General features: G+C 47.1%; 4 protein-coding genes across 7 annotated transcripts in view; 2 read left to right on the top strand and 2 right to left on the bottom strand.

The window, feature by feature from the left end:
* The window catches only part of LOC135367010 (receptor-type tyrosine-protein phosphatase N2-like), a 287,257-nt gene extending 285,521 nt beyond the window's left edge, over positions 1–1,736 (bottom strand). Inside the window, exon 1 of the mRNA XM_064600054.1 lies at positions 1,478–1,736. Coding sequence (XP_064456124.1) covers positions 1,478–1,544 — 67 coding nt within the window. The 5' untranslated portion in view covers positions 1,545–1,736. The remainder of the gene's footprint in view (positions 1–1,477) is intronic.
* Positions 1,737–3,560: 1,824 nt separating this feature from the next.
* Positions 3,561–7,463, top strand: LOC135366148 (survival motor neuron protein 1-like). 4 transcript variants are annotated; one of them, XM_064598802.1, is made up of 9 exons: positions 3,565–3,612; positions 3,670–3,728; positions 3,863–3,934; positions 4,000–4,110; positions 4,408–4,614; positions 4,707–4,787; positions 5,190–5,261; positions 7,120–7,248; positions 7,348–7,463. In XM_064598802.1, the coding sequence occupies exons 2-9, from the start codon at positions 3,687–3,689 to the stop codon at positions 7,411–7,413; spliced, it is 780 nt and encodes a 259-aa protein (XP_064454872.1). In that variant the 5' UTR covers positions 3,565–3,612; positions 3,670–3,686; the 3' UTR covers positions 7,414–7,463. The 4 variants fall into 4 exon arrangements, with proteins under 4 accessions (XP_064454874.1, XP_064454873.1, XP_064454871.1 ...); XM_064598803.1 differs by having other exon boundaries at positions 3,563–3,728; positions 7,123–7,248; XM_064598801.1 differs by having other exon boundaries at positions 3,564–3,728.
* Positions 7,464–8,879: 1,416 nt separating this feature from the next.
* LOC135367577 (mucin-2-like) lies at positions 8,880–11,339 on the top strand. Its single transcript, XM_064600868.1, has one exon. It carries the CDS (start codon positions 8,880–8,882, stop codon positions 11,337–11,339), a length of 2,460 nt encoding a protein of 819 aa, XP_064456938.1.
* Positions 11,340–11,998: 659 nt separating this feature from the next.
* Positions 11,999–14,246, bottom strand: LOC135366147 (neprilysin-1-like). Its single transcript, XM_064598800.1, has one exon. The coding sequence runs from the start codon at positions 14,223–14,225 to the stop codon at positions 12,099–12,101; it is 2,127 nt and encodes a 708-aa protein (XP_064454870.1). The 5' UTR covers positions 14,226–14,246; the 3' UTR covers positions 11,999–12,098.
* Positions 14,247–14,723: the final 477 nt, after the last annotated feature.

The following is a 14,723-nucleotide window of genomic DNA, read 5'->3' as shown; positions in this document are numbered from 1 at the left end:
AAATTCTAAAAATAACATCAAATCAGCAAAACAGCGAGACATGCCTCCTTATAAGACATGACGTAATCACTTAGAGTCCGCCTATCATGAGCGTGCTTTCGGAGTCCGTTGCCATGGAGACGAGACGCCACCAGCGTCATAGGTAGCCACTTGTAGCCAGAGAAAGCCCGTGTTTGAAATCGTCCGCGGCGATAACCTCAAGCAGACGACAACGAATTTGTCCAGTCATGTCGTACCCGTAAGGTAAACGACATGCCGAGTACGTCTTTCACATCGAAATAAATCCTCATTATTTGATGATTGTCCATTACTGCCACTAGCAGTAACAGAAACCACGGTCTCAGCAGCGTGCGTACCGTAGCGAAGTCATTTCTAGCGACTAAGCTCTTCTGCACGGATGCACGTATTTCGTTCACGTTCAATAAATCAACGTGTACAACCTATCGGCCACTGAACCGCTCTCTGCCCGCACCAACTGGGAGAAGCAACGCCAGTCCCACGAGACACCGAAACCACCTCTATTATTCAAGTGGACCACACGGTTCCGCGTCGACTCCAACTCGAAGCTGGCTTTCCCGCATGAACGGTCTTGTGGAGGCGGAGAAAGCTTTACAGGAGAACGACTCTGCCCTTTTCATCGACTGACCCCTTCCGTCGCTTTGGTTTCACCTGTAACTTAACGTCTGGTTGAACTGCTTACCAACATACCTTCTCCCTTTTGTCCCTTAAAAGCATACAGAAAAAGGACGCGCGGTATCAGTAAAACGTCCATTTGGGCCTGTCGGTAGAAGACTTGCCTTCTACTAAAAGCGCAATCACTGCGTCTTTCAACGTAACAGAGCCCTGGACACAGTAACAGAGGCGCTTCTGTGAGCAGGTTATTACTAAGTAGCGGAGCGTGCGACCTGCTCACCTGTTACTCATTCTCCTATGCGGGTTCACATTCTGAATCGCGGAAATTTGTACCAAAAAAAAAAAAGATCCACAACAATTTGTTTATTGCCACGAATCATGCATGCACGTAAGACATTTTCATTAAAACGTGTATCTTCAAAGAAAACTATCGCAATTAGAAGCTCCACAACATATATCGCGATGTGTATGGCAGGTTATCCGTGTCGATATGTATCATTCCAGCCCGGTGTGCACTGTATCACCGACGTATTCGAGTCCTCGAATATTCATCACACCGAGAGGTCATCGCTACACTGTCCGTGAACCCCGATTAGTAGAACATTGTCAATCGCGTCTTTATTCCCCTAGAGAATATCACGTGTTGACAGTCCCCCCTGTCCACTCGATATTTCATACTCTGTCGAGGGGAGGTCACCAGTAATCAAGCAATGATACCTGAAAACGTGACGAGATCCCTTATGAGGCGCTGCGGAGGTTCACTGAACGCGATTCGAGGCGCAACAGAGCGCTACAACTCCAAACACCGGCCTTTGGAAGCAGAGAAAAACAGAGTTAGGCTTACCGACACTGCTGTCCGCCGTACATCGTGCCGCGATGAGCACTAGCAAAAACGTCGCTGATGGCAGCATATCGCCGATGGCACGCTATCCTGTTTACTCCATTGTAGCGTCGCTCTTGAGGCTGTGAAGCAGCGGCATTGACTTTGAAACGGCGTTACAGGTCGCCAACACACGACCGTGGAGAACAGCTTTAAAAAAAAAGTACCAACCACCACCTGGTCTCCGACCGCGAGGTGGCGCTAAGGGTCTGTCGCTTGGTCGCCTGCTCTCGGCTGCTGCCCTCGCTCGCTGCGCTTGTGCGCCACCGCCGCTGTCGAGAATTCAGCTGGACGCAAGGCCCGGATGGTGACGTCGTAGAACGTCATTGGGAAAGTATCTTCCTCTTTGAACTTTCCGCGCAGTTTCGTGTGGGATGTATTTGCGTAGGCGGCTAGTTGTTGCGGTCGGGGTGTCCCCGTTCATGGAGGATTTCAACTTGTTCGCTGCATCGTCGGTTCTCGAAACATTAATCCGTCAAAATGTGGAAACCTCATTTAAAGAATAGTAGAAAAAGAGTTCTGTACGAAATATATCCAGACGTGAGGCTTTTCCTTCGGTCAATTGGTCAAATTACTCGTAAACGTTATGTGACGGGTGTTATTTGAGAAATTTCATGCTTTTCAAGAATTTCAAGAGTCGTAAAGTAAGCAATATGCATTTATTTATCTGCGTTACAGCATTAGTGAGTGGAAGCTGGTCCACTTATCTATTATGTGTGTTATTCAGCTACGATTTTAGCGGACTGCTCGATAATCGAATATCCGATGTTGCTTTTATATACACCCCTTTCGTCCACACGAGGGCGTGAACGTCGTCCCCGTACCAGTGGCGGATCCAGGGGGAGGCGGGAGCGATCGCCCACAAATTATTGAGTTTAATATTAATTTTTTCCTCTCTCCACCCCTGCTACGCGATTCGACAAAGAAACGGCCTCCCCCTCCCCCCCCAAAAAAAGAAAGAAAAGGTGAGGGTCTGGTTCCGCCGCTGCCCCGTACACTTCGTAAACTTGGATCTGTGTCCAGAGACTCTGGTTACGTAAGCAGGGTTTACAGTACCTGTATAGTACTTCTACCGAGGTGGAGCGCTAGTCTCAGTTAGTCTCATGTATTTCCAACGCGTTGTCCTAATGGCATAATTATTGTACGAACACTGTGTATGCCTGTGACCATTTTTACGTACTGAATGTTAATTTGAACTGTAAATTTTATGAACGTTTTTGTTGTATTGTGCAGAGGTTCTTACACAAAATTTTTGTATCTCAGACTTTTCACAGGCTAGTAACATACATAACGCAACGTACAGGCTGCAGGGAAGTGTGGAAAATCCAGCGAACTGGTAAGGAAATGTTAGTTAGACCTGTGCTTTGGGCCTATTGGTAACCGACTGAAGTCATCATTACATTACGCTAAAAGACGGACAAAATGAACGACTACACGACACAGAACTCAAGAAAATATTGGATAGGAATCCACCGAGGTGGTGACCTACAATACCAATGAACCCTTAACAAGCTATCCCTAACCCTATAATTACCATGCCAATGATTAGGACGGTGCCCAAAGAAGAAGAACAGTCTCTGTTAGAAATATCGGCAGTTCTCTTCCTGAGGCACTTCCTTCCAGGTTCCAATCTCCGTTGGCAGCAGACATTTGCCGCCTTCGCTACCAATTACCACGAATTTTCGACAACGTGGCACGCAGGCAGGCAGTCACTCCGGAGGCTATATCGCATTAGTTCATCAAAAATAAATAGATAAAAATAAATGAAAATAAATTTATCATTGTGAATCTTGGGTTGCCTCAGCAAATATGCCTTAGTTTTCTGAAGAAACCGATGTAGAAGCCCCTTAGTGTGTCAGTCGCACTGTAGCTCTTCCTTTGTTTCTAAAGAACGTTATTGCATCGCCAACGACGACAAAAACAACATATTTCGTGGCTGGTGTTGCGCAGTAAGTGTCACTGAAGGCAGTACTCATTCTCTGCTTCATAGTAGCATCGTCATCGCCATCAACAAAATCCATAACATCACCACTATCCATCCAGAGTCAGAGGAAAGTCAATCCAATCCTTCGACGGTGGTGGTTTTTCTGCGCTGCATGGTAGTTTTGACGTTGTGAAACGTTATGACTTCGTTTATTCAAGCTGTTCTGTTGTAGTTTCTTTGCCCGCATCAATGGCGTCCGGTGATGATGACGTTGTTTACAAGCACACACAGGTTAGTTAGCTGTAACCGACATTTCCCTCGAGAAACAAGAAATAACTGACTAGCACGTTAGTACAGCCGCATGTTAGTGTTGAACACCGTTTGTGCTCCTTGTTGTGCTCCTATTTTATGGTTACCCTCCTTAGGACTCCCCTGCTGACCAGTGGGATGATGAAGCATTAATAAAGGCGTACAGCAAAGCGATCTCAACGAAAGAGGTGTTGCTGCTCCACGTGCCTTGGACGGCGGCAATGTTTTGATACATCATTTGATGTTTTGACAGGATACATTATCATTAGCCAAGCCCGAGACTTCGGCAGAAGCTCCTAGGCAGCAAAAAAGAAAGAAACAAAGAAATAAACATAGCGAGTCGAAGGCTTCCGGCAAAGAAAAGGTAAGCGTGGTCATATTCGCTGTCTGCGTTTTATTTCACGCGGTGGATCGTGAACTCGCAATGTACGCTCGTACATAATGTACAGTCTTGTGTGGAGTCAAAGGACCCACGTTGACAAAAAGGCAAAATTTCCAAGGAAAACGAAAAGACTGCAGAGACAAGTACATTCTAAAAATATGTTTTTGTATATGTTGTTGCCTTTAGAAGAATGCCTGAAATTCAGGGCCAAATCAGTTCTTGTATATACTCATGTAAAAAATGGTGTCACATCTAACAGTCATGTCCTTTTTTTTTAAGGACTGGAAGGTCGGGGACTTCTGCAGGTGTACATATTCACTAGATGGACAAAGTTACGAAGCCAAAATAAAGTCAGTAGACCACGACACATGTGTCGTTCGATACATTGGCTATGGAAATGAGGAGGAGGTTTCCATGTGCGACCTACTTCCATCCGAAGGGAAGCAAGTGAGACTACGTCAAAAAGAACAAGCTGAGCTGCAGAATGTATGACTTTGACCATACGCAGCACGTCTGTGATCACATAGTGTGTATGTTGTAGATGTGTATCTTAGTTTTCTGCGTTCTTACACTTCCAGGCAGGTCATGGTGCATCATTACCGGGAGACCATGGGGCTTCCGCAGAACAGCAGAATAGACATTCGGCTCAAAATTCCTATGTAAGTAGCACAGAATTACGCACACAAACTCTTTGTGGTAACTCATAAAATTTATCCACTAAAAATATGTGGTTCGTCATGTAGCAATGGTGTCCTGTAGATATGTTGTGCTCTAATGTCACTTGGAAGTAATAAGTTTGAAGTAGCCCAGTGTTGCATTAGTCGCATAGAAAAAGTGGGTCACAAACTAACATGCTTGTGACATTATCGTAATGTGAGAGAGATGCGGTATGAAATTATTTGGACTTACGCGTAGACTTCAGGTCTACTGCTCCAGAAGAAAATTGAACGGTTGCAATGCGTAAACGTTGTTGCTTTTAGCCTCGAAATAATGAAAGAATGTTCCTGCTCACACTGTCACATGTGTAATGCTAACTAATCCATCCATCTTCATGTTTTCAGAGTGCATTTTCGTACCATGCTTGTCCAATGCCCCCCGTGGACCCTCTGCGGAACCACTGGCCACCATTTATGGTATGCGCTAAAGTTGAATATGCAGTATGCATCTTTAAGGATGGGCACTGCCAAAATTGGGTTATAGTAGAGCACCTTTGAAAATGCGCGTCAGTGCATTAAAAGGAGAGCTCTTAAGTAATTCTATAAATATGATATGTTTAAGTGTTTCTAAATAGCTGAAGCATAAAGTATAGCTCAAGAATTCCATAACCATATCATGCTTGTTTGCATAAACAGCTAGAATGCAGGCAAATACTGTCGCTGAATGGAACCTGCCCACTTGCCATGCCTTAATCCACATGTCACACTCGGTGGTGAATTCTGTAATAATGTGGAAGTGGTGAAATCGGAGGTGCGATTAAAAAGCGGTCCAGTTTCAATTGAAGTTGCGATTTCAAGTTGTGACACGATGTGCAAGATACAAATTGAAGTGAGTTATCAAAACGTAGGGTTCAGTAGAACTTTCTTTCATAAAATTTTTTAGGCATGCATAATGCATTTTTGAAACACCACGTTGTGTTGATGATCGTCGAGCACAGGGACCCTGCAAGACCTTCTGCATCGTACGTTCATACAGGCACACAAAAATGTCCACACTTTAAATTTTACTGGCACGTACTAACATCCCCGAGGCCTAATAAGCCATGTTTCAAACTTCGAAAAGTGGAAAATCCAGCAATCCGGTGAAGGCATATCCATCGAAATCCCAAGAAGACAAGCTAGAAGAAAAGCTGGGAGAGAGAGAGATGAAGGAGACCAAACAATTTGTAAAGAGGCGATGACCTCTCTCAACATGCAAGTTTGGGAGCTACCATGATAGGTACGGCAATGGCCCTTCAACGCATGAGTGCCACTCCACCTTGGCACTCCTCACACCCAATCCAATCCATATTGTGTTTTTTCTCCTGGCTCCATGTGTGAGGTGCATTTGTCTTGTCGGCTATCATCGGGTGGCTATCATCGGGTGGGTTTGGTTTGCTTGCTATTCCGTACAGAAGGGTGTATTGTACCATGTAAAACTCCTACTGCGACATATAGGAATGTTGTACGCACCTTGTAGGAGATAGTGCGATACCATTGGCAGCATGGTAGCGCTATCATATCTATCATGGCAGCTCAGTTGCTAAGCTGCTCTTCTTTGCCATCTTGGTTTATAGGTATTATGAAAGCTTTATGAGCAGGTTGAAGCAAAAGCTTAAGGTTGAGAGCTGACAATATTTTAACCAATCCCTATTTGAAATATCAGTGGCTCTTGACCCGAAGCTTTTGCTTCTATAGCACCCCAAGCTCGTCATCCACAAGTATGTGGTTCCTATGTGGTTTCTACTGGTCCTTGGAACCCTTTGATACCCTGGGATTTGAAAATGCCATTTTGAAGGTCTGGAAAATCCTGGAATTTCCCACAGTCCTTGAAGCCCCTTGGTATTGCATCATCGTCTTATTCTCGTGGAGCTGTTAGTGTGAATTCCGCTTATCCGGAACACCAGGTGCTGGCACTCACTGCAATAGGGATCAGCTGCGGAAACCAAGAGCTGAGAAAATGAACGGTATCCTGCGTTGTATTCATCAACCTTCCTCACTGCCCTGTGATATGTAACACTCGGAAGTTGTCAATCGCATGTTTGTAAACGGATTACTATTGTGCTGTCTCCATGTATTTTGTCATGTGATGCCTGTGGCTTATAAGTATTTTTGTGGAATGTTGAACAACTGTGTTTTAAATCCCATGCAATATGGCAGTTGAACCTTATAAGCTCCTTCAAAGGTGCTTCATTTTTGTTCCAAACTTCAGCGGGAACCATGTTTAGACGAATTGGAAACTGAAGTTGTGACGTCCATGGATTGCAGTGTAATCTTTATTAAACGTTACTTTCAGAAGCCGCCGTTTCTACCACCGCCACCGCCACCATCGTTTTCTCCCTCCCACTTGATGGATAATGAAGAAGCCTTAGCATCCATGCTCATGTCTTGGTACATGACAGGTTACCACACAGGATACTATCAGGTATAATTCATGTGGCATTAGGTATCCACAATAGGCGTAGTGTTTCTCGTAATATATTATTTATGAGCAGTAAAAGAGGGTATGTTGTTTTCATTTCAGGGAATGCAAGAGGGACGAGCGCTGAGAAAAGATAAAGGATGCTGCAGGCACAGCTGTCATGACTGATCTGCTTCAGCCTATGTATTGTTTTGATAAATTATGGCACCGCTCTTTAATTTTGTGTAACTCAGTGCCACAACTTTTAATTTAGATTCTGTTAACACTTTTTACAAGTCGAGAATGTTTGTTTAACAGTAATTTAGTTCGGAAAGTGCAATGACTTTCTAGTGTGACATGCACACCTGTGACAGGATCCTCCTCAATGGCATGTGTTGGTGATGTCTTGCCATATCTCTCCAATATATAGTCGATGTACAGCAAGCCCACAATGTGGTAAGGATAAGTCATGACATAGCATTATATGTTTTTTTTGTTTTTTTTTTGCGCGCGGAAAAAACCACGAGTTTGCCATTTCCCTCTTCTCAAGATACGCGACCCAGCAGTATATAACTCGGCGTTTCGGGCCTCCGAAACTCACGATCACAATCATCTGATAAGGCCCGAGTTCGGGCGCTGCTACGAACTCTCGTGCGTACCGGTGAGCTCGATCACGCCGCATATGAGTGCACTCGCCAGATAGCATCACATTTGCTCTCTTCATCAGCAATATTATCCTGTGAGTGCACTAATATGAGTCATGATCCAGCTCACCGATACGTCGTGTCGACCTTCACATCAGTTCGTAACGAGGCCCCGAACTCACCCTTTATCAGATGACTGTGATCGTGAGTTTCGAAGGCCCGAAACTCACGATGACCAGGCAGTCCGTACAGGGTGCCCAGTCCTCACGAGAAATCGCTTGCGGATTGGCTGTTTCTTTCATGCGCAGTTCACAAACTACGCAACGGATGAATTATTTTTTTTTATTTCCGTGTTAGCGCCGCGAAGCAACTGTGGCTATGAGTGGCGTACAGATGTGGACTGGTGGAGAGAGGACAGCAGGAAGGAGCGGGGGACAGTTGGGTTAGTATGCATCTTGGGCCAACTTCAGGGGGAACTGTGCCGACATCCGTCTGGGAATGAATCCGTATGAATGATCAATCCCGTTCCTTTTGTATTACTGTCGAGGCAACCGCATCCCCCCAATGATAATTTTTTGCACGTTTGTATCCCTTTAAAGTCTCCGTGAGCTAGGTCAGTTTTACACAGACGGCAGCTAACTTACCAGATGACACCGTGAGTCGAAGTCGTGACGTCATCAATTTCAACGACCGGCATCGAGAGGAGACTCGACTCACGAGCGTCTGTAGTGTCGAATCTTCGTGTTTTAGGACGGAAGTCGCTTCCACGGGGACGTCACCGAAGCCATGCCGCTGTAATTTTGCCCACCAAGAGTCGACTCTCAAGTTGCCCGAGCCCAATAAACGAACACGTGCGGCCTCTGTCGCCAGGGACGAAATGCAGTGTTCCCTGCTAGGCCCTGCTCTACTGCCTCATTGGCAGTGATGTAGAAGAAGATGAATCTGTTTTGCTGTGTCTCGCGCTGACGTGTCCGTCTCTGACGGCTGCCTGTAGGGCCGCTGCTGGCGGCCATGTCGCGCGTCAAGAAGTCTAAATCCTCCGCCTCCTCCTCTGTCGCGTCTACAGTGGACGGTCGCCCGAACCGAATGGAAAGTTCCGGCCCAATTTCTATGGAATCCGTCAAGAATCCGCGACCGGTTCGCATAACTGTGAGCAGGCCTTCTCAATGTCAGGTGCCGCGATACACTTCTGGCAACGCTGTGTCGCACAAGACAGGCAGCATAGGAGCAGTTCACGGACTCCGTACATCATCTACCGGACAGGATGCAGTTCACAAAATGCGCTCCCTGCCTCCGTTGTCGGATGGCAGATATAATGTGCAAACGAATGCTTCCATGAGGGCAAAATCCCCACTTCAAGCTCCCCTTCCTGAATCACGTGATTCCGAGTGTGAGGAGAGAACAGCCCCACCAGCGCCGTCGTCATCAAGACCGGTTTCGTGGTCTGCAATAAAATACCCGCTCACGACCGATGTGTATGACAAGATAGCCGCTTCTAGAAAAGGATTAACGACAGTACGACCAGCTGCAGACTTGCGGCATGACAGTACTGTTGGAAGCAATCAGATTCAGGCTGACATGCAGCCCCAGTCAAGATTGGATGTGGAATTGAATGTGTGTACTCCACAAGCCTTACAAGAGAGTGGTGCGTCATCGCTTACGCAAGATGATCCGAAACCTCAGCAACCTCGATTATTAGCTCACGTGATAGAGCTTGTGGTCACTCAAGGTACCGTAGCTTCTTCGTCACCAGGAAACGTTACATGCCCACTTTTCCTAGAGCTGAGTATCACACCTCATGTGGCCACTCTGTCAGAGCAGCAGAAACAACGACCAACGCTGCACGCCCCTCTCCCAACGCTTTTGGAACGGGACCAAACGTGTCCGGAAGTACAACAGCTTCAGCCTCCAAGGGAGCTCACGGATCGGATAGAAAGCCAGGATGCTGTAGCTACCATGTCTCCAGAAAGATTCGGGGCTCCATCTTTGCAGCAGCATGTAAAATCAGAACCTGATGAGGAACAACAGCCAGCTGAGCACCTGGCTGCCTCCAGAACTGGTGACGAACCTCCGCCGAAATCTCCACCGCCTATGCTGCAGTACAGCCCACGGACACCCCAAGGCTCCAGTTCTCCGACGCAAGAGCCGTCCACGCCCGTTGCGCATGTGCAGTCATCTCGAGAGATGGCTTCTTCAACTATTGAGAACTTCGCGGATGTCATGTCACCGTGCACACCGCCACTCGCGCCGTGGTCACTCCCAAATGGCTCCCCTTTCACACAGCAAACCGATTTTGTGTATAAACAAGATGTCAGTGGTAATTACGCATCACCGTTCTCGCCGATATCAGTTTCGCCGTGCACAGAGATCGTCGAATACGTACATGGGCTAGATGTCAGTGAGGGCCTTGTTTCACCACCGACTCCGTTTCCAAGCCCGGGGCTGTTTCGCGGATCTATGACGCCAGTTGAAAGCGTTGTAAATCCTGTGATAGCTCCATCCATGCCTTTGACCAAGAAGGACTTCTTAGAAAGCGAAGGTTCCACTAGCCCTCCTGCTTCTGAGTCATTTAGTACTCCTCAACAGACAGTATCGGGTCCTATAGAAGCAGTTAAAAGCGAAACTCTTGAAGCGTCTACCGATTCTCATGAAACAGTCTTAGCAAGGGAAGGTCCCACGGGTTCTCCGGCTTCTGAGCAATCGAGCACATTGAGTCAAGTCGAAGAGACGAAGGGTAAAACTTCGGAAACGCAATCCACCTCACAAGAAACAGGCGCGCTCCCACTGCCAGAACAAAAAGACAGCAGTTCTCCTGCAGCACGGCGGTCAGCTAGTTCTGATCAGCAAAAAGATTCACATCCAGGGAGGGCTTCTGGTTCAGAAGTTGCGCTCCCAAAGAGAGTACCATCTCCTGTTGAGCCAGCAACCCCAACAAAAGTTGTCGCACCATTCAAGTCAGAACACGAAGAAAGTTGCCTGAAATTGCCCGAAAAACCGCTGCCGGTCGACCGAGGTGTCGCCTCAATGCGTGATAGTAGACATTTGGTACGTGCACTGACACCCACTTCCTCGATAGACGAAATACGTGGCTCGAGAGAAGGGAAAAGAGGAAGAGATATAGAAGAGTCTTTGGATGCCGAGCCCGGAGGGTCTGAGGTGTCGCTCGTCTCTCTCGATGAGAAACGACACTGCGAGCAGAGCAGAATTAACGTTCGACGTTTAAGTAGCCGTACGACAAAGATACATTCGAAGCGCTCCCACGAGATGGTCGAGTATGTTCCCGGGGTATCTCAGATCAGAGAACTGGGATCACCAAGGTCAGAAACGGATACACGGTCACCGGGTTCACCTAGGAAAGAAACGGATACGCGCTCACCGGGTTCACGTAGGTCAGAAACGGATATACGGTCACCGAAATCTAGAAACCTCAAAGAATCGCACTCAGATACCTCCGTTAAGCTGGTTAAGTGACGAGCAGTTACAATGAATTCGAATGAGAAAGACGAAAGAAGTTAAGGGAAATGTTCGCAAAGCATGGCGCGTAATATCGTTAAAGAGCAAGGCCGCGGATAAACGTGATGCACTTAAATAAATTGAATAAGCACGATGGCGAGTCGAACTCCATTTATGCGGACGCTGCAAGATAATCTAGGAGGGACTTTAGTGTGAGACGACTATTGACCGTGTGGACACTACCGAACCTATGTGTTTAAGTCGCATGGCAAAAGTGCGCTGCTGTTTTTGGAGTTGCACCTCCAGTTATCGTGCCAAGAGTTCGTCCAACTGTGACCTCAACTTCTGCTAGTAGTGCGTCGACAGCAAAAAAAAAAAAAAACTGATGACATGGTACATGTGCAGCCGACTCATCCCTATGCAAAACTCAGTGAGATAAGGTTCTCATCCGAAGCGCGTAAGCCGTGTGTTCGTTTCTGTCTGTATTGGAAAGTAAAACGAGGCGAATAAAAGGAAAAATATCTATTTAGGTTGATATCTACGCACACTCGATGTACCTGTTTATGAAATGTCACGACCGCACGCGCTTGAGCATTTTGGTACCCATTTCAGACACCACTTCAACGGCCATGTCCCACACCAAAAATAATTGGTATAGTCCCAGGACAAAGACCTCATTAATCGTCAGTCACCACAGGGCGTATACGTTTATTGTTGAGCGTATGATAAGACATTTCCATCTGCAGCTATCGTCCACACGCAATCCAACGTTTTGTGCTACCAGACTGCACATCTATTCGACGGATTCATCGCTGAACCAGGTTCGCATTCAAATGCTGTTGCGAACTCGGGAAAATTCATAATGGGAACGTTGCAACGGAATCTGCCCAGTGGATAAGGAGAGTCCTGGCTGTCGGCAGTGTGAACCGTGCCACAGAACTTGTAACAATAGTTGACGAAAAACAACTGTTCCTCTTCTAAGTTATCGAGACCTTTCAGCTCGACGACACCGGTAGCTGCGGACGCCGCCAAAGCGTAAGCACTGTACGCGCAGCGCAGGCCACCATTGTCCGCAACGTTTTCTTCCAGTGTCACGCTACCACGCTGGTGCGCAAGCGCTTGCATCTGTTCAGCGAAACAACGCGCGCTCGCACGGTAGCCTGCGCTAGTGGTGTTTGTCCACCAGTCGTTGAAGCCGCCTATGTCATCATACAGACGGCCACTTACGTCGAAGCCGTGGATTATTTCGTGAGCAATGACAACACCAATCCCTCCGTAGTTCATAGCCAGGGGAAGACCTTCAACAAAGAAAGGAGAAACCAGCAGAGCCGCGTTGATGTTGACAGTGTTGATACTGTAAACGTATACGGCGTTCGCCTTGGAGTGTGTCGCGGCGGCGTCGCTGTGATCCACGATCTGGCTCAAGGAGAAAAGCTTATCTGTCTTGGCCAGCTGGTTTACCGTGAAAACCATGTCTAGAAAGTCGCCTTGAAGGTGCTGCAGGCTTCTATACGCCTTATCGTCTGTAGCGGACAAGCTGGGTATGTTGAAGACTATGTTGTTCGCCTTGAGGGCGGCAATGCCTTTAGTCTGCGCGTCCATCCAAGAAACGCTTTGAATACGACGTATGAAGACCTGTTTGATGTTGCTAACCAATTTTGAAATGCCGTCAAGCGTGGAAGTGGTTGTCAAAGCAGCAACCACAAAGCCGTTCCACGCATCCCGTACCAAGTGGGACGTCCAGTGCTGGCAGGTTTTCACGACGTAATCTTGACGAATTTCTTTCCCAGTGTACAGCATTATTTCCTCTAGGTGCCGAATCTCGTAAGTCGTCTGTCCATACGTTAACAGGACACGTAACGCTAGGTAAGCTTTAATGTCTTCCGGGTATTCGTGATTCAGGAAGTAAGTTAGCAGTCTTCCCACATAGGCTGGGTGATGCACGATAACACTCTTATCGGGAGTCAGGGCGGCATCCCGTGGCAGGTTCTTGTTGAGGACCAGCAGCCAACTCTGCCATGGAAAGTCTGCACATAAATTATCCAGTTCTTGAACCATTAAGGTAACCGAAGCGCGTTCTTGTACGCGCAGCCGAGCTATGTCTGTCTCAATGGCAACAATTCGTTTCGCAAAATCGTCGTAGTTGCTCCTCCTCCCAAACAGAAAAGCCATGCTCACGATGAACTTAGTGTACCTCTCCTTTTTGGCGTCTGTTACCTTCCCTGGTATAAGTGCTACCGGTGGGCCAAACACGATTGCTCCTTTTGATTTGCTCAAAGACTTCACAGAGTAGGAAAACAAAATTTCTACGTTCCACGTCATGGATAGGCTCACCAGCGTCTCGAGTATATCGGTTCCATTTCTGGCTACGTCTACTTCAAGATCTGGCCAAAACATTCCAAGACGCCGTAAAAACCGTTTCATGGACACCACTCCATTTCCTTCGGGCGTCAAGGACTTGATGCACGCCTTGTAGAGGACGGCCAAATATTTGATGTCACTCCTCGTTTCATTGGTAGTCGCGTTGAGCAGAAACTGATGCATCCGGTTGCGGACCTTTTCGTCTACGTCGCCGAAGACGCTTCTTTGGGACTCCTGAGGGCGTAGCAGATGGGACTTCTGCCAACCGTCGCAGACGTATGCGTAGAAGTCGTCGCACGGGTCCAGCTCATCGTTTATAGAATGGTTCAGCATGTCCGAGGCAGCCTCGCATACCCTGGAGGTGCAGATCACCTCTTCTACTACGAAAGGTCTTCTCATCACGTACGACGGGACAAAGGCTGCCACGCACAATATTATCGAAATGAAAAATATGGCGCTTGCTCCGTAGTAGTAGGGCATTTTCGTTTCATTTCGGTTGTCTGGTCGCCCGACAATGGACACTTCGTCTGACACCCCTTCCATTGCTGATGCTGATGCTGATGATCCTGTCCTGTTGGCTGTTGGGTAGATGGATGGATGGATTGTAGTGGAACCCCTGGTGGCTATGATGCTAACTGAGGATGATGATAACGATATGGGGCTAAGCGTTTACAACGTGTGGATCATGATATTCTCCCTTCCTACCTTCGCCCTCTTGCACCTGTTTACCATTCGTTACACATACTTTTATTTTCCTCATTGCACACCAAGTCTCTGTTTCGACGTCTCAGTTATAAAGCCCCATTCCACATAGTGATAACGTTTTAGTAGTATCAGTAGTGGCATCACACGGCGATGGTGACGTGGATGACGTGGACAATAGCACGGCTGATGGCCGTGATGATGTTTCATCGAAGATTGGAGGATGAGACAGTACTCAATGTTGTTGTTGATGATGTTGTTATGCTTGTTGTGGTGGTGCTCATAGTAAGAACATATCATAGAGCCGTAACTATACGTCACGAACTTGATATAATGGTG

This window comes from Ornithodoros turicata, chromosome 8 (genome assembly GCF_037126465.1).
Source record: "Ornithodoros turicata isolate Travis chromosome 8, ASM3712646v1, whole genome shotgun sequence".
NCBI classification, from domain to species: domain Eukaryota; kingdom Metazoa; phylum Arthropoda; class Arachnida; order Ixodida; family Argasidae; genus Ornithodoros; species Ornithodoros turicata.
Note: the sequence above shows the minus strand (reverse complement) of the source record. Positions and strands in the feature narration are given on the sequence as shown.

Coding starts and splice junctions, on each gene's coding strand:
- LOC135366148 (XM_064598801.1), top strand. CDS start 3,687: ATGGCGTCCGGTGATGATGACGTTGTTTACAAGCACACACAG. Junction 3,935..3,999: donor AAGCGATCTCAACGAAAGAG/GTGTTGCTGCTC, acceptor ATGTTTTGACAG/GATACATTATCATTAGCCAA. Junction 4,111..4,407: donor AGGCTTCCGGCAAAGAAAAG/GTAAGCGTGGTC, acceptor TTTTTTTTTAAG/GACTGGAAGGTCGGGGACTT.
- LOC135367577 (XM_064600868.1), top strand. CDS start 8,880: ATGTCGCGCGTCAAGAAGTCTAAATCCTCCGCCTCCTCCTCTGTCGCG.
- LOC135366147 (XM_064598800.1), bottom strand. CDS start 14,225: ATGGAAGGGGTGTCAGACGAAGTGTCCATTGTCGGGCGACCAGACAAC.